The sequence below is a fragment of the Nyctereutes procyonoides genome, unplaced genomic scaffold, assembly GCF_905146905.1.
Source record: "Nyctereutes procyonoides isolate TBG_1078 unplaced genomic scaffold, NYPRO_anot_genome, whole genome shotgun sequence".
NCBI lineage: Eukaryota > Metazoa > Chordata > Mammalia > Carnivora > Canidae > Nyctereutes > Nyctereutes procyonoides.
The window spans coordinates 40,592,562-40,611,413 of record NW_026575135.1 but is presented as its reverse complement, the minus strand read 5'-3'; the positions used below and the strand labels follow the sequence as shown (position 1 = coordinate 40,611,413).

General features: G+C 37.6%; 1 protein-coding gene across 8 annotated transcripts in view; it reads right to left on the bottom strand.

Annotated features, from left to right (window-relative positions):
• MPDZ (multiple PDZ domain crumbs cell polarity complex component) overlaps positions 1-18,852 on the bottom strand; it is a 161,045-nt gene that overhangs the window by 21,919 nt on the left and 120,274 nt on the right. For 4 of the 8 annotated variants that reach the window (XM_055301823.1, XM_055301824.1, XM_055301826.1 and 1 more), the window contains 7 exons: positions 17,607-17,717; positions 12,994-13,092; positions 9,763-9,925; positions 7,609-7,805; positions 5,986-6,077; positions 5,688-5,778; positions 3,337-3,417 (listed from right to left, as the gene is read on the bottom strand). In XM_055301823.1, coding sequence (XP_055157798.1) covers positions 3,337-3,417; positions 5,688-5,778; positions 5,986-6,077; positions 7,609-7,805; positions 9,763-9,925; positions 12,994-13,092; positions 17,607-17,717 — 834 coding nt within the window. The remainder of the gene's footprint in view (positions 1-3,336; positions 3,418-5,687; positions 5,779-5,985; positions 6,078-7,608; positions 7,806-9,762; positions 9,926-12,993; positions 13,093-17,606; positions 17,718-18,852) is intronic. The other 4 variants (XM_055301827.1, XM_055301828.1, XM_055301830.1 and 1 more) reach the window with 2 other exon arrangements.

Genomic DNA, 18,852 nt, shown 5'->3' with positions numbered 1-18,852 from the left:
GGTATGGATATTAGAAGGCTGAATTAATTCTCCCTTCTTTGCTTTCTTGAGTTTTGTTCCTAGAGTCAGCTAATAATGGGGTTCAGAATGGACAGGTGTCTTTTAATCTTTCATTTTTAGCATTGGCTGCCTCAAAGAATGTTTTTAAGAACATATTCTGCGAAGCATTCAGAACCTTACAGTTAAATTATTAAGGAAAATAACTTGAACTGTGCTAAGTGTAGGCTGCTTTTAGGCAAACAGGCTTGAGCAATGGAATGCAGAAAAGGCCCACCGTGACTCTCCCCACTCCCCAGCTGAATACAGACTGGCTCATCAGGCCACCTACCTCAAAACATCCACAGGCCCTAACTGACCAATGGGCTCCTTACCACTAGGCACAGTTACCAAAAAAGGAAAAATTTCATACCTCTGCATACCTCCTTACCTTCCCTCTTTTAAAATAGCCCTCACCCGCTGCCTCATGGTAGACAGCCTCTCCTCTGCTGTCCTGCCCACCTCTTCCTTGTGTTCCCAATAAACATCTATAGTCTTTGTTCTGCCTCAGGTGAATTCTTTTACCCCCTGCATCGCTGGCTTCTACACAATCATTGCCCCATATCTGGGAGCCCCATCCAGTTGGGAGAGACACCGTACTAAGTGCTTTATACAGATTCTTTCATTTAATCCTTACAAAAAGATTTCTAATATAAAGGTTTTATTATTTCCCTCTCCTACAGACAAGGAAACAGGTCCAGAAAAGCTGAGGGGCTCCTAAGGCCCACACTTTAAGCCACAGTTGACTGCTTCTAATGTCAGCTGATTTTAGAGGAACAATGGGTAGTGGAAGGGAGGTGGGCGGGAGGATGGGGGACTGGGTGACGGGCACTGAGAGGGGCACTTGATGGGATGAGCACTGGGTGATATGCTATATGTTGAAAATTGAACTCCAATAAAAAAAGAAAGAATAGAACTTGGGGTAAGAAAATAAATAAAAGATTCTTATTCACTTTGGCTTTCATCAATAAATACACTGTAGTTAGCCAAGCTTTAGATTTGTTTGAAATCTACATATAAATGGGAGCTTTCTGTAGGCAATAAAACCTGAAGTTTCTTCAAATTCTTGATTCCTCTACAGCAACTACTTCAGAGAGGTAAGTGCACATAATAGACACCTGCCACATAAATCATCAGGAGGCTAAAGACAGAGACTAGCTCTTATACTGACTGCCATAATGAAGGCAGCTTGCTTATTAGCTTAAAGAATCCCAACAGGAAGCCTTGATAAGGGCAGCCCCAGTTACAGAAGAGGAGTGAGGACCAATGAGATCAAGTTTCCAAGTGATTTATCAGAGATCACTCAGAAGGGCCTCTATCCCTGCCCCTTGCCCCCCAGTGCTGAATGCCAAGCCAAGGGACTTGAATTTATCTGTTTGAGAATGAAAGTCCTTGAAAGATTCTGAATAGGGGACTAGGATAATTAAACATCTACAGAACACCTTCATTAAGTAGCCCAAGGCAGGAGGAGACAGCATCAGAGAAAACTGTTCCCAGGAAGCAGTCAAACGTCTCTCTGCCTGTTTGTTCTTTATTATGACAATAAAAAGAACACAGTAGTTACACAGGTGTGCAAGGTACTGGACTCTTCACAGAATATATATTTAATTCTCACTACAACTTTATGAGGTGAGTACTACTATCATCTCCACTTGGTAGAGGGGAAATTGTCCAGATTAAGAACCCTTCCCAAGGTCACAGACAGCAGCCTAGAAGAGGCAAAGGAGGGCTCTGACCCAGGAGGTTTGGCTGTAAGTCTCCATGCCCAACCACTAACTATAGTGTTCTGCTTGTACTTCACCTGTTTAACAGGGTCATTCCCCCAACATTTCCTGGGCACTCATTATATTTTAGGATGTTCTAAACTCTACATAAATAAATTAGATCAATGCAATGAAAGGATTTGTGTAAAAAAAATGATCTTATTTTGGGCTTTTCTAAAGATAAGCATAAACCTATATTTAAAAAAAAACCACATTATAATGAATCCAGCACACACATTTAATGCTTCATGATTCAAAAATTGTAGGGAAATGACTACACTGTTAACTACTAGAAATTCTGATACTTCTGGATTTTTGAGGAAAAGTAAACTCAATCTGAAAACACCAGGGAAAAAAGGAAGGTATCTTCTTTCTTAAATGAGAGCAAGGGATTCCTTCCTGGACTAAAGTGTATGAACTTCTTGGTAGAAAAAGCAAAAGGCTTTACTGACTCCTGCTCTTCTCCTTCTACCTACAACACAAACTGCAGGTAATAATGATTTCTTTTAAATGTACTGTAAGGACGACCAGGACAATCCATTTTGCACACACTTATTAAAAAAAAGAAACCAAATCAACAGAATAACAGTCAATTTTTCACCCCTAAATGTTTAATAAAGTCTGACTATATGCCAGGTATCATGCCAATGACTTTCAGACGGCTCGTTTAATCATTACAATCAGGTCAAAAGTAGTATTATCATCTCCAATTAACTGGCGAGAAAACTGAAGCAAAGGAAGATCACGTAATGGGGTCAGGTACACACACGATGAAGCAAGGACTGAACCCAGATTCTTGGGCCAAGGCTCATGAGCACCATGCTATACTGCCTCGTAGCTGGAGAGGGGCACATGGACCACTTCTCTTTGTCCTGCCTGCAGTGAACATCCCCCTGCTCCATGCCAGCCCCTGGCTGGCCTTCCTCTTCTTCCTGAGCACTTCAAGGCTTTCTCTGCATATATTCTCCCTTGACCACCCGCAGACTGCATTCCAGCATGAGCCTGCTGCATTTTTCTGTTCAGCAAACCACCTCTTTAAAGTGGTCATTTGAACCTAAGGTTCAGATCTTTTCAAAAGTAAATATTTCACTGATATCAAGGAAACTTCTAGTTATTTGAGCTTTAAGTTTTATGAAGGACAAAGACTATAATTTGTTTCTTTATTCTTTTTATTTCCTCCATAGCAGATCCTTGGTAAATGAATCAAAGGAGAGACTGCTAAATGTCACACCCTTGGGATAATCATAAACGCAGGAAAAAGCTTAGTCCCTGCTAACGTATCAATTAACACAGACACTCTCAAACATCTGTGTGCACTGGAATCACCTAGAAGGCTTATAAAAACTCAACATGTGGGCCCACCCCCAGAATTTCTCATTCAATAGGTCTGGGTGGGCCCTAACATCTGCATTTCTAACGAGAGCCCAGGTGATGCTGATGCTGCCGGTCTAGAGACCACGCTTCTGAGAACTAGTGAATTAGGTCACTGGTATAAAAGGTGCTCACATCATTTCAATCCAATTCAAAGCAGATTTACCTTGGGAAGCTCCAGATGTTGCACGTTTTTAAATGAACAGAGGTCCACAGCTGCATCGGAAGTAGTACCAGTTGGCTCAGTCTAACAGAGGGAAAGAAATGGCAAAAAAAGACAAAAATTGTCTGTTTAATGAGGGCCACTTAATCAAAATTATTTCAAGTATTATAATTATTATTAACATTTCATTAGGCAGTTTATGAACATTATATTCTCTTTAAAATACTTATAAGAAATGATTAGACAAAAATTATTTTAGAGCACAGGGACACAGTGGTTCTCAAGACTAGCTGGATTTATTCTATAATGAAGTCGAATAGCAACCCAGTTACCCAACAGTGAAACTCACTGACACACAGGACACTAGCAGAGAGGCACCATTGTCTATGATTCGCGGTTTTAGTCATCAAGTAAATTTAGCAGCTTTTAAATGTTTTGCTTGAAACTTATTAAAATATTCCATTTTATTAAGGGCTCTATATGTAGTACCATTCATATGAACATAAAATTTTCTCCTTTATAATCTTGAAAAACCACTTGACTCTATTCACCATTATGAATGATTGCTCAGCTCACCAGAATGAGTGACATTCATCATGGACAGATAAGGCCAGTGTTTATATACTCCTTTAGGGGAGAGTTTCCGTTTCTATACCTTCTCACATTGCAATCATCATGGTTCCTCTCATTTTAAGCTTTTCATTCTCTAGGTGTCCTTTTATCCATCCTAAACGAATATCTGAAACTTACACATATCAAAATCCCACCAAAACACTCTAAAGTCTATGTTATCCTCTAATCACTGTCTTCTCTATCCTAATTTTTTTATCCATCATTTGCTTTCTCAGAAAACACTAGTAATCAGCTAGGCGCCAAGAGCAATGTACTCTATTGACCTCTTCGCAGCGTTCAAGATTGTAGAATATACCCTTCTTCTTGAAATGTGTGCTCCTCCACTGCTGTGCAACATACCCGCCTGGTCCTTCCTCATTACCTCTAACCATTCTTTGTTAGGCTTTCTCCTTGTTTTTATTAAATAATTCTGACCTTGGCCCTCTTCTCTTTTCTAGGTATTCTCTGTACTTAAGAGCCTCAGATCCCACTGCTAACAAATGACCAATATTCATCTATGGGAATTCATCTCTAAACTGTAGACCAAATGTCCTAATGTAAATCTCCACCAGGCTTTTCAATAGGCACTTCTTTCTTAAGGTGCCTCAATTAGAATGTTTTCCATTTTTACAAATTATCTGCTTTTTAATTTTTTTTCTATTTTGGTAGAAGTCAGCCATTCACCAAGTCAGTCATCCGGAAGCCTTCTACATCTTGTCTGTTCCATTCACCAGCCCATTCCCAGCCCCAAAAGCAGTACCTGATATAAGGCAGATACTCAATAAATACTTGTCATATAAATAGATTCTCAACCACTCACTGCTCCTCACTGAGTACATTTCACTATGGATAATGTACTGCTAAGTTGGATCCTAAATTTCGGAAACTTCTGACATAATCATTTCTTTCTCTCTTTTTTTCTTTTCTTTTCTTTTCTTTTCTTTTTTTTTCTTTTTCTTTCTTTCTTTCTTTCTTTCTTTCTTTCTTTCTTTCTTTCTTTCTTTCCTTCCTTCCTTCCTTCCTTCCTTCCTTCCTTCCTCCCTCCCTTCTTCTTCTTCTTCTTTTTTTTTTTTTGCATTAGTTCAGGTCATCATTATCTTTCTCCTGAATTACTCCAATGATTTTCTTACTCCCTTTATCTTGGCTTCTCTTCCTTGAAACCTCTGATTTTTCTCTACATGATTTCCAGAGAAATGCTTAAAAATATAATTCCTATTCTTTGAGTTCCCCAAGGCCTCAAAAAGAAGGCCTCCATCACAATTCCCATGATCTGATGCTATCTCCTCCTTCTCAATGACCCTTTCCCTCACCAGCTCCTCATTCCCCACCTCCCACTATTAAGTGATGCTCTGCAATTTTCATTCCCTGTATCTGCCAGAGCCACCATGCCATTCCTTAGTCCATGCCCTATGCTTGGAATATTTTTGCCCCTCACCTCTTCTACTTCCAACATATACTCCATGTGTCGCCTCACCTAGGGAGTCATTGTCACTATCTCTGAAGGAGACCTGACAACTTTTTCTACCTTCATTATTCCCTATGTAGACTCTACTGATGGCCTTCATGTAAGTTGTGTGCTTATTTACATGAGTGTTTCTTATACAAGGCTATCAACTCCTTGGGGGCCATGACCATGAGTCATTTCTCTTTAACATTCCTGTAAGGGCTCTATAATTGTTCGCTGAATTAATACATAGTTTATCAATCATATCATCCCAGAGAAACAAACACAAGACACATACCTCCTTATTTTGAGAATTCTCTGAGGCAGAAGGCAAAGCGTCTACTGTATTTCCAGGACATACAGCCATCTGACTTACCGCATCTTTATTTCTAGAAGAAAAAGCATTGACCTATCATAGCATAATAATTCATATTATTTCCATTCTTTTACTTTGAAGACTCAGAAGGATTATTAGAGAAAATTCTGCAACTGGGACTATAGCACTCATACATTTATAAATGTTTTATTTTCAATTAAGGAACTCTGACTTGAAGAGTAACAAAAAGTACTTAGTAAACCAGGAAAAAAATGCTTACCTGATAAAAATTATTTTTACTTTAGAAGGAGCACATTTAATGATTGAAGAAGCATTCTGATGACTCCTTCCGTATAAAATTTGACCATTGATCTATGAGAAACAAATAGCATTAACTGAACCTGAAATCTTAATTTTGCTAATTCTTTATCTTATCTAATAAAATGGTCATTTTTTCTTCCTTTAAAATATTATATGTGTTTTCCTTCCCAGAGCATGAGCCTGATTGTGATGGTGAATGAAGACAAGCATTTTTATTTTTTTCAAAGATTTTGTTTATTTATTCATGAGAGACACAGAGAGAAAGGCAGAGACGTAGGCAAAGGGAGAAGCAGACTCCATGCAGGAAGCCCGATGTGGGACTCAATCCCAGGACTCCCTCTAGGATCACGCCCTGAGCCAAAGGCAGGTGCCCAACTGCAGAGCCACCAGGTGTCCCTACAAGCCCATGTTTAAAGCCAACTTTAAAATGCAGGTTGGGCAGCCCAGGTGGCTCAGCGGTTTAGCACCGCCTTCAGCCCAGGGCATGATCCTGGAAACCTAGGATCGAGTCCTACTTTGGGCTCCCTGCATGGAGCCTGCCTCTGTCTCTGCCTCTCTCTCTCTTTCTCTCTCTCTTTCTCTGTGTGTCTCTCATGAATAGATAAATAAAATCTTTAAAAAAAAATAAAATAAAATGACATGCAGGTGGTCTGATCCCCACAGATGACAAAGGCATCACTTGGACCCACTGTAGGTAAGCAGGGAGTAAACTTCCTGCAGGCACCAGGCTTCCAGTGTGTTCTGTACAAAGCACAGGCTCTCCTGGAAGCACTAATGACCTGCACAGATTGCCCTGGAAGTCCCCTGTGATCACAGTTCTGAGTTAATCTCAAAACCCAGGCTTGAGATGAGGCCATGGGGAAAAACACTCCCAAAGGCAGATTTGGGATTTGGGAAGCAGAAAAGTGCTGAAGCAGAACGGTACCCATTGGGAAGTGCAAGGCATCTGATCATTTAGCCACTCCTGACTAAGTCATGCCAGCCAGTGGAGAAGCAAGACTGCAAGAAAGAATATTAAGGCAATCTGAAGACACATGGATCCCAGCCTCCAGAAGTCAAGGACAAACACAACAAGCAAATGCAATTCGAAACACTATAAAGTATGGTCCAGAAATTTATTTTGTTTGTATGGCTGAGTTACTGTTTTCATTATTTAACCTTAACCTTGACCCCATGGCACCCCACCCCCATCACTTCTACCATAGGAATTCAACTTCCAGAATGTCCAGTGGGTCAACCTCATTACTGAAGAGGGATTGGTCATTTGGCTTTTCAAAAGCTCCTAATAAAAATGCAGCACACAAAAAAATGTTTTTGAAGTGTGATCTTTATTACTGTCTTGGGGCAAAAACTGTTTCTGGTGCTACCCAGTCACAACCTTTTAATGGAAGTTAATGGGAACATGGACTCTACTTAGCAGAAATCTGGTTTACAGCCAAATTTGCTGCAGTGCATCTATTTTATTAGGCAAGCAATAGTTTTCTCAGTCACCAAATAGGGCCCGAGTGGATTTTCTGGAAACTGATGATTCCAGTACACCAATTCCACAAGAGTAAATTCAGTGTTTTCCACAAGAACTTACCTCTAGAAGCTCATCTGCAATCTGCAGTCGACCATCTTTCCCAGCTGCTCCATTTGGATCAATCCCCACTACAAAGACACTCATCCTGGATCGGTCCTTGTTCCCGGCAAGACTTAGACCCAAACCACTACGACCTTTCTCCAGTTCAATCATATGTAGCTCTCCTGTTAGGGTTCCATACCGCTCTCTGACATTTTCTACACACAATGACAACAACCAAATTACAGGTACTGAGTTAATTTATAGTCGATGTTTACTATGGAAGGTTATTTAGCTTCAAAAGGGCATTTACTTGGACCAAAATGTAAATCCCAATTACCAAATTGTAAAAAAAACAAAAACAACAACAACAAAAAAACTAAATTCTGGCCACCCAGGTGTCAAGACCAGTTTTCTGGAGTACCAAACTTTGAGGAAATTTCTTTGTATCTGGAGCACAGAGAGTGGAGGGTCTGGACAGAGCAGTTCACCTAGGTGGATTCATTAACAAACTCTCAAAAGACTCTGATTAAAATGGAGTGCCACTTTGTCATTTGCAGAGAAGAACAGAACATTTAGAGGATTTATCTTTACTGGTCAGTGGAACCTTTTCTCCCATAGGAAAAAGGGCATGCATGTCGCACCTGGTTGGGCAGCTGCTTGGTACATATATCCAGAATAAGAGGAATATATTTTCTTATTGCACACAGCCATCAGGTAAGGACAATCAAGATGCTTGTCTCAGCTTTAGGACACATGTCCTAATTAGAGGAGATCATTCAACTCTCCCATCCATGTGTTCAAGAGGTAGAATTTATTCTTGAATCTGAGAAGACAAGACTACATGCAGGTGCCCTAGGCCACATAGGCCCAGATGAACAACCACCCAGGAGCCAACACGAAGTTCCAGCCATATGAGTGAGCCCAGTGCAGCTGAGCCCAGTCAACCTCAACACCATGACACAATAATAAACTGTTTCCTTAAAGCATTAAGTTTTGGGGTGGCTTGTGACATAACATTCTTTTTTTTATTAATTTTTATTTATTTATGATAGTCACACAGAGAGAGAGAGAGGCAGAGACACAGGCAGAGGGAGAAGCAGGCTCCATGCACCGGGAGCCCGACGTGGGATTCGATCCCGGGTCTCCAGGATCACGTCCTGGGCCAAAGGCAGGCGCCAAACCGCTGCGCCACCCAGGGATCCCGTGACATAACATTCTGTCTCATGTTCTCAGAGTACATTCTGGCCACCTCAATAGATTAGCAATATATCGATTCTACTGAAAATAGACTTAGAATACTGCAAAATTTACAAATTATGTTACTATGCAGCTGATGTCTTGCATTCCATATTGATTCTTAAGTGCATCAACTTCATAAACTGTCATTTCCTGATTCCTTCTAGAATCTAGCAGCACAATTTTTATACACTGTATACTCCCCAAAAGCATATGCCATGGTTTCTTAAAGGAAATAATTCTATTTTTAAAATAAAACTTTTAAAACACTGATACATTGATAATTTTTCACTAAATTTTTAACATTTCCTTGTAAAAAGGTTTATTTCATTTAAAAAAGGAGACACTGCAATGATCCTAATAACAGCTGCCTTAGAATGCTTCCTGAGCATCAGACATGGTGGTTAGCATTTCTCAGACATTTCAAATTTAATGTTAGCAACCTGGGTAAGGACAGTATTTTCCAAAGAAGAATGGCCACTAGGCAAAAACTTAGAGGCAGTTTTACAACTTGCCAGACATCCCAAATTTTCATCTCCACAATTATTCCACATTACTACGCTAGTACCAAAAATGCCAGAGTTCAAGGCAAAATACCAGCAGCAACCACATTTTACAGTGAGGAATCTGAGGCTGGAGAGGGACAATGACTTGTTCAAGGTCATCCCTTACTTCTGAGAGAGTGCCCTGCCCCCTTTAATGCTCACACAAATGGCAAAATGGGCTTTAGCAGGACGGGTCCTTTAACGGAAAGGAAGAACATGATCTCATGCCTGGAGAATGTGTGCTGTGTTCAGGCAAAACAAACAGTAATTTTTCCACACAAAATTGCAGTATGTGTAACTAAAGCTGAAACATACTTATCCATCCAGGGCATAAGCCTGGAGAAACTCAGCGATTTTTAACGTCTCTTATATATCACAAAAGGCAACTTACTCCAGCTGTAACCAAATTCATCCTCTTTATCCACATCTTCTGAGATTTTGCTTGCAGATGACTGTGTATGATCACCACTCATCTCTGCAAATGCTGAAGAAGGGGGTGGAGGCACAGTGGACAAGGGAGACTTTTCTGGCTCTGATTCCGACTGACTGGGTGCCTGTGGGAACAGGAAGAATGAAGTGGGTATGCGCAGTCTAACGAAGAAAAACCCAAAAGAAATAAAAGTACAATGTCAAAAACTGGTGCTAAAACACCTGACACATAGATCATGGGAAAAAAATACATATATGTGTGTGTGTATATACATATATGTATGTGTGTGTGTGTGTGTGTGTGTATATATATATATATATATATATATATATATATAGACAGGATTCAGGTAAGGTTTAAATATACCAAACAAAGTAGTATGTTCAGAGCATAATTCATTAAACTGTTTTTTGGTATTTTAGGACAATGAATTATTCAATTTGAAGGCTTCAATGACAAACTCCTCCTTTTGGAAAAAAAAAAACTCTCTTTCAAAAGTTTTCATAAATATGCAGGGGTCTGGGCAAGATTCTGTGGATCTAGAAAAGTCTTCCAAGAAACTAGGACAAAGTTAACAAGTAAGTTAATTAAGCAATTAAAGAAGTTCACAGGTTGCTTGTGAGACTATATATATATAAAGAATTCCTCATTGCTACCTGAATCCTCTCTCCAAGTGCCTCTCTTAACAAAACCATGAGAATGAGCAGGACACATGCAGGTTCACCTACCAGGGGAGCCAGTTTGTCAGCACAGAGCACACAGACTCAGTTTTAAGGGACAACATCATCATCCCTTTGTCAAGGTAGCTCACAAGGTAAATGAGAAAACATGAGAGACCACCTCATACAAACCCAAAGTGTGGCATACTTGCCATCACTGAGGGCTATGGGTCCTATTTCAAAAAAGTGACTTGGTATCAGGTTCCTATATTATAGATTATCAAATAGAATACTAGAGTTCGAAAGGCCCCTAAGTCACTGAATTCATTTTATTCACTTTGCAGATGAAAAACTTGAGGCCATAAGAAGATTTGTTCAAAATCACACTGGTACTATATTTGTTTTGCCTCAATTCTTAATCCAATGCACTTTCCATTATGCCATGCTGTCTCCTCCAATTTCCATAGTGACAGTAACTAATTCAATGGTCAAAGATACCCACTGAAGTTCTAATCGTAGTATGAAGCTGAACATACATTTTTCCTCTCTTTCACTGTATCCTTTATCCTTCCAAAAATCCTTCTGATATACCTCATTTTGTTTTATATGTGTGTATTTGGAAAAAGATTGCAATTTATAAAAACTTCCTATAGCACACATCTAATGATAAGCATGCACACATATTTAAGAATTATTCATTGGTGTCAAGAATCAGAATACCACAGAATATTACCTAATACTAAAACTATATAACACTGAATGTGATCTTCCTTTGTTGATTCAGATACCACTTCAGGATTCTAAGCTGCCCCAAAATGAACCCAATAAACATCAAGTACTGTTTTCCTGGCAGAGTAAAGGAGAATTGAATGATAGAAACTTATAGGCAATAGATTTTCAAGTTACAGAATCCACTGTGTTAAAATGTTTGGTTTACACACAACTGGCCACATCAGACCAAAAGTACCAGTGCAAACAATAAACAGTGCTCTGCCATAAAACTTTCAAATCAACAATGTGCAAATGAAAATGACAAATAAAAAACCTCATTTGATCCAATCCAGGTTCATTTAATATACTAAGGTTGGGGGGGGGGAAGTATATAATTTACATTTTCTTCTGGTTAAAATTAAAAAATTATAATAACAGAAAATGTTAGCAAGTATAAATTAAGCCCATTTGATTTCTAAAGAGGGGAACAAAATCTGCTTTAAACTTCCCATAATTTTAATAAATTTATGGATGCAAATGTAAGAGATCTTGCTTCGTAACTTTCCTCAGCTGCCATTTACAAAACAACAACAACAAAGAAAAAAACAAAATCTGCCAGTCTAAAAAATTGTTCAGGACCTTACTTAGGCACAACGTTTTCATATTGTGAGTAAACTGAAATAGTGTCCTAACATTACTGATTAATCATAAAACAAATACAAGCCTGTATTTACAAAGGGGCAATTAGGTGTTCTATTTTACTACTCCTGAAACCTTCATTCTCAACAAAATCATGTAATTAGCTTGTTGTTGACACTTCTTAAGATTTTTTCATGAAAATATAACTCTTTAACAAAGATCAGCTAGCCTTCATTGGCAAAAAAAAAAAAAAAATGCAAAGTGCATTTGAAATCACTCCATGCCATGTATGCACACATGTATAACATACACACATAGCACACTGTAACACACCTACTGATTCACAAAAATTTCACACGGAGACAAACCTTAAATGGTGTGGGAGCAAAAGGGTTAGTTGGGGAACAACGGAAGGTAACTCTACTTGAATTCTGTAATTCCTACAGTAACAGAAAACATATTCCTTCAGATATAGAATCTTTGGTTATCCATATTACAACAACATGAAAATCCAATGAATATTCATAAAATGCTTCTGGAAATTGTTGAAAGCTTTCTTCCTTAACACGATCAAATTATAATATACAAGTTCTTGTAAGTTTCTGTTTCAATTTTGGGCTTGAAATTTCATCAAAATATGAGACCATCCAAGTATAGGTTTACCAAGCAATGAAACAGTTACATGTTTCCTGATTCAGATATTTACATGGACACTCAATTTATGAATATTCAACACACTCCTGCATATACACAATTATTTGTAGAGAGATTAACACACAGAAGGTCTTTTTTTAGGACCACCTTGTATAAGTCTGAGAAGGACTTAAACAAATACAAGGCTTTAAATCAATTTTGTGTGAAAGTAGTTCACGTATTTGGCAATTAACAAAAATTTACATATCAGAAAATTTAACTCATAACCAAATACAGGAAAGGCATTTGACTCACGATTCTCCCTTACTGTTCAGGAAGGCCATCTAATTTTATAAAAATGAATATGCTCTGGCAAAAAAAAAAATGTGCTTAAGAAAGGATTTGCATGCCCACTCCAAACACACAGTTTTTGTTTTGTTTTTTTTTAATCCCTGCCCAAATTTAGTAAACAGTGAACTAGGACAAAGGCATAGTAACAAAGAACGAAACATTTGCAAAAAGCAATGGCAAGACAATGGCATTATCCAACCTTGTCAGCGTTGAATTGTAGAGAATCAGCAAATGGGTTAGTGCTGCTGAAGTTGTACTTAGGGTAAAGGTTGTGCGGCAAGGAAGGCAAAGGGGATTTCTAAAAGGAAACATAAGAGGCGCTGAGCGCAAAAGAAATGTATTTAACACAACTCAGTTTTAAGAACAAAGTACTGATTGAAATAACAGCGTGAAACCAGATCCTGTCAGATCTAGTAACTAATAACAACATCATATTAAACAGTCTAGAACTAAAGGTTTACCTCCAGTGACCTGGATCTACACCTGAATCTCAACCTGGCCATAAACTATGGAGGAAATGAGTTTGTGAAATTGATACCAAATTTCTTTTATTTTCACTATCACAGACATACACACATAAATTTTGCCCACTTTCTATATTAATCTATGTTCCATGCAGAACAATAAACAGTTTCAAAATTAAAACCATAAACGTTTTTTTGTTTACATTTAAAAGCAAATTATGCTTTTTTGGTAAAAATAAAAAGATGGTCTATCTGTTCCTGAATGCAAATTAAACATACCAGTCTATCACTGGTAACCTTCATGATTCTTTTATCTTGTTTCCCAGGAAAGAAAATTTTCATACTCAGGCTAGAGATTAAAGTTGCTGCAGATCAACAGTTTTTCATTTTTTAAAAAAATGAAATCAACAATTTTAAAGAAATGAACCACTGTTCAGTGGTATTCTCTATTTCTGTCCACTTTCTGTGGAGGTAGAAACACTGATTTATTTTCCTATAAAAGTTCCCATATTAGGGGGAATTATGAGGCTTTGAATATATCTGAAGTCCTGCCTTAGATTGTTTCTCATAGATTTTGTGGCTTGCTTGAGATATGCCCTGTGCTAGGACTATTGGAATTGAATATACATATTAAAGGCAGGATGACTGCCAGATAGAATTTAGCATTTTCATAGTTTAAAAAAAAATAGGAAAGTAATTTCCTCAGCACAATAAATTCTTCTCCTTCTTTTCATACCCGCTATCTTTTTCTTTTATTGACTACATCTTTCAGGGGAAATTGCAGACATTTAAAATTCATTTTGGCTCCAATTAAATGTTTGTGTTACTTCTGTCTATAAAAAAGTCCTACTGGCAAGCATCAAGAGTAGGGAGAGGTTGTCATGTGACACCACCCTGTCTGGGAGAACACTCTGGAAAGACTCTATCCTCAGTATGCCTGCACTAAAGCTTATGCCACATTACCCTTTCAATCTGCTCTTCTTGCAATGTTTTTCCTACAGAGGGAAGATGGGAAAAAGAAATGGGCACAATGACATTTCTGCTCATCTCAACTTTCTCTCTGCTTTTCAGTTTAAATGTCAACTCCTACTTTACAAAAGAAAAGATCACAAATGCCAAGGAACAGGACCATTTATTAAGGTGGAAAAAATGACTAGGCAGAGATTAAAAACATATTTTAGGCAAAATAACTCAATGCTATGGAAGGTGGAAATTATTTCCAATCCTCATACATGGAATTTTTAGGCTTTACATTTCCTTTGTAATTCTATAGAACGATAAAGAAAATAAAAACCATAATGCCAATGGAATGAATATTGGAAATGGAATATTTAGAGAGAGCTCTAGTTTTTTTATTTTGCTTTTTTTTATTTGTTTCAATTTCCAACTCTTAGAGGATTAGAATTTGGCCCTGATAGCAAAGTATAAAAGTACAGCATGAGCACAGCAAATGAAGTGGTAGATCTATTACTATGAAGAGATTTATAGAAACAGGCCACATTTCTTATTAAAAAATCGATGAAATTCCTGTTTATAATTCGAAGGGCTGATAGGAATGGAAGTATTATTAACTAAGAAGCACAAGGAAGACAAAAACATTCTCTGGCCCACATGAATAGGGCCTACCCTTTGGTATGAAATGTGGTCCAACTGTCAGGAATAAATCAGTAAGTATGGAATTTACTATTATTATTCTCAGCTCTGGGAAGTTCTGATTCTCAAATAGTTTATGTGCTAAAGGGACTGTCTTTTCAGCCTATATATAAGATTTTTTTGAAGTTTTATTGCACCTACAAATAAAACATTTCCCACTAAGAGACTCTTATGTATTTGTGAGTTTTTTTCCTTTAGATTACTCAAGACATGATTCTTTCATAAGGAAGTAAATCACTGAAAATAGAGTACATATATCTCATTTGAAATGCAAAAGTAATTCTGATTTCCCAAAGCTGAATGCATATGTAGAGGAGGAAAAATATCTTTCCTCTATTCACCTTAGGTTCTCAGCTGGATCTCTGTAATAAAAAACAGATTAACATGAGAAAAGTATCTATACTGATTTAATGTTAACTTTTATGTGACACAGAGCCTTCATAAGATAATGAAGACCTGAAGAAATGGTTAAATATGACTATTTTGACACTAGGTTTGCCGAAGAGTGGAAAGACAGGGAAACTCAATAGGACAAAAGAGTATGAGCTAAGTGGGGAAATGGGCAAACTTAGCATTCATTCAGATCCTTACCCGGGCCCCTGCATCTCTGGAGGTAAGGATGTTCTTTTCCTCCAGGTACGGGGAGGGGACCTCTCACATGAGGGTTTTTATGACCTGCTCCAGGGGAGAAGGGGGGGATCTCAGAATCCTTCCAGCACCTGGTTTTTCCTAAATTATTTCAGTTTAAAATATTCAATATGCCAGGGTGTCCTATCTGGAGGTAGCACGCCCCGAATCCTGTCACATGTATCTTGACTAAACATGTCACTCTAGACAAGATTTCTCCCAGAATGATTTCTATAAACTCAAGCGTCATTATACCTCAGAAAGTAAGACAGGAATGTTTTCCAAGTCTATGAGAAAGTCTTCCCAGCTCATTAGAAAGTGACTGGCATTGAAGGAAATGTTGTAGTTTAAGTTTTTAAAAGTACTATGAAGAATCCTATTCAGCAGTTTACAGTATTGTCCTACATGATATAAAAGGTGGAAATTAAAAATAAAACAAAAGGAATAAAACCCACCCACACACACACAAAATAGTTTTAACTGAAACAGCCATTCACCAACACCATAGTGCTGTATCTGTTTGACACATAAATGGAAACAAATGTGGAAGGATTTGTAGTTATTTAAACAAACTGAATATCATTTGAAGAGAATGCAGCATGATGCAGCCCGACCATTTGGCAGATTTTCTCATCTGAATGGATAATTATTACCTAACAATAAACAACTGAGTGATTAAAAACGGCAGATGTGAAGATAACTGCTTACATTAAGAACTACTAGATTCATTTCTTACAGTGAACCCAGACCAGAGCTACACCTGTCTTGGTAACAAAAGGAAGAACCAACAGGATAAATTTGGTCACTTTGAATTCCTTGCACAGCACACTGACAAGTTACTTTTACTGATCTACAGAGCTGTCCTGCTACTCTCTTTCTATCATTTGAGCACAGATGTCTTATATTCTTAATTTTGAAATGATAAATTATAAAATAATTGTACATGTTAAAGTTTTAGATGGTTCTGTTAACTTCCCTCACATATGTTCACATTTTCCTTTTAAAGACAACCAATCCTCAAAGCTAATGAGCAGGTACTTCAAAGACAATCAGTATAACAGCGGTTGTTTTGTTTTGTTTTGACTAAAATCCAGAAGTAGAACCTCTGTAAGTTTCAGGAAATCTAGGAAGCTCCTGAAATGATACACAAACTTTTCAGTAAACATGTATGTTTCGGAAGAAGTTTTCAAGAGGTATGTGGCCCAAATATGTTTATGAAGTGTTGCATGTGAAAATGATCTTTTTTTACTGAGATATAAAGAAGGAATAGTAAAAAAAAAAAAAAGTTTAATCTTGGAGTAATTTTCATCTTCAGAATCATTAGAGTATATCAAATATACAAAGACTTATTTAGTGTCTTCTCCATCAATATTCCTTAAATGCATTCATTGTACTTTTAAAAATATTTTTAAAGCCATTTGACTTGTCATGACTGATGATAAAATGAGCCAGTAGGTTTCTGTCTCCACCAGGGGCTGTCTAGTGATGAAGAGGTAGACGGCGATCATGACTGGGAAGCAGCAGTTATGAAATCACGCATATTTAAACATACTGCTTAAATTTCCACTATGTACAATGTTCAGTGGGACAAATACATTGAAGATATTCACCGGTGGTCATGCAATTGCATAAGCTGGGAATTCTATCTAGAGGATATACGTATAAAGAAAATGTAATCTCTGGCTTCTCAGGAACTCAGAGGTCACACACTAGTAAGCTAAGTGATTATATCACATTCCTCCTAACAACATATATATATATATATATATATATATATATATATATATATATACAGTGAGTACTAATAATTATCTATCTAGATACCTATGGCCACCAATAAATCCTACTTCTGTGTGTTTTCAATAGACTTGAAGTGTTTATTAAACAGGTAGAAGGGATTTTCAGGACAGCTCAATTTAAAAAAAAAAAACCAATATAAAATTTTAACAAGTCTCCTGAGATTTCAAGACTGGATACCTGTTCCTAGAGACAACTTGGCCCTCGATACATTAGATTCCAAGTTGAACATTGTTTGGATTTGCCTACCTTGCCCTTTGTGTTCGCTTACCCTTGGTCTGTTTATAATGCTCTGTACCATAAAGACTACAGGGTTGCCTGCTTTCCGAATGGCTTCCACAGCTTGCTCATGGCTTGCATCTCTGAGGTCCATTCCATCCACCTGCAATGGAAGGCCTCAGCTTAACATTTCAAGAAGCTACAAAACAACAGAACAATTTGTGGATCTGGAGTTTTGAGGATCCTGTGTGAGGCTCCCGGAAAATCTGATCAAAAATAATTGAGACTACTTGTGAGACTCCAGACCTTTCTCATCTGTCTGGCAAACTTGCCGTCTCTTATTCTGAACCCTGATTTCCATCTCCCATAGTCAACTGAAACAATAATCAGTTGAAATGAAGGCTCTGCTTCTGCTTTCCTTATACTAGCAACTGTTCCTTTAATAAATCAAAATCATTAAAGAAATAATAGAGGGGAACTGCCTTGCAGCAACGACTTCATCATGAAAGTCACTGTACAAATTTTCTCCTGATTCATTATAGACTAGTCTGGGAAATGAGTGGGCGATGTTTTGTGTGTTTCTCTCTGTTTAGAGAAGCTTAAAGTTAAAAACAAAATTCTGATGTTCAGAAAAATCAGGCTATGGCAAGATTAGTTTTGCAGGAAAATCTTTGTAGTAGACACGACAGGAGCTGGAAGCCAAGAACTTGTGCTTGTTAGTAATTCTTTTATAAATAGCTTGAAAATGAATGTTATTTTGTAACTTTTTATTGACCCTGGATTGCCTGGGTGATGATCAGCTCAGTTTATGTACTATATATGAATAGGAAGGAAAACAGTTTGAAGGCCAAATGCTAATCCTGCCAGAAAACTATAGGATACTATCATCATTTATCATTTCCAATTACCAAAATATGGTATACACAACAGAATAGCAAGATTGGGATATACACAATTCTGGAAAAGAAAATCATTATCAGATCTCTGCATAGAACATTATCACCTCTGAAAGAATTATACCCATGCAAATAAAAACCTCCCTCGGGCTGATACTTAGATAATGTAATATGCATTTCAGTGCATATTAAAAATGCCTTTCATTTTTTGTAGAATAAAAGTTAGTATTCACATTTACTATATACTCCATTTGTGGAAACATTTAATAGGACATTAAATATCTTTGCTCCAGTCCAAAGAACTGTATCCTTAGAATGGAATACCTTGTAGGTTTCTACTTGTCTAGTATAAATACACTTTCACAAACTTGGCAAAGATAGGTTTCAGAAAACCCAGGATTA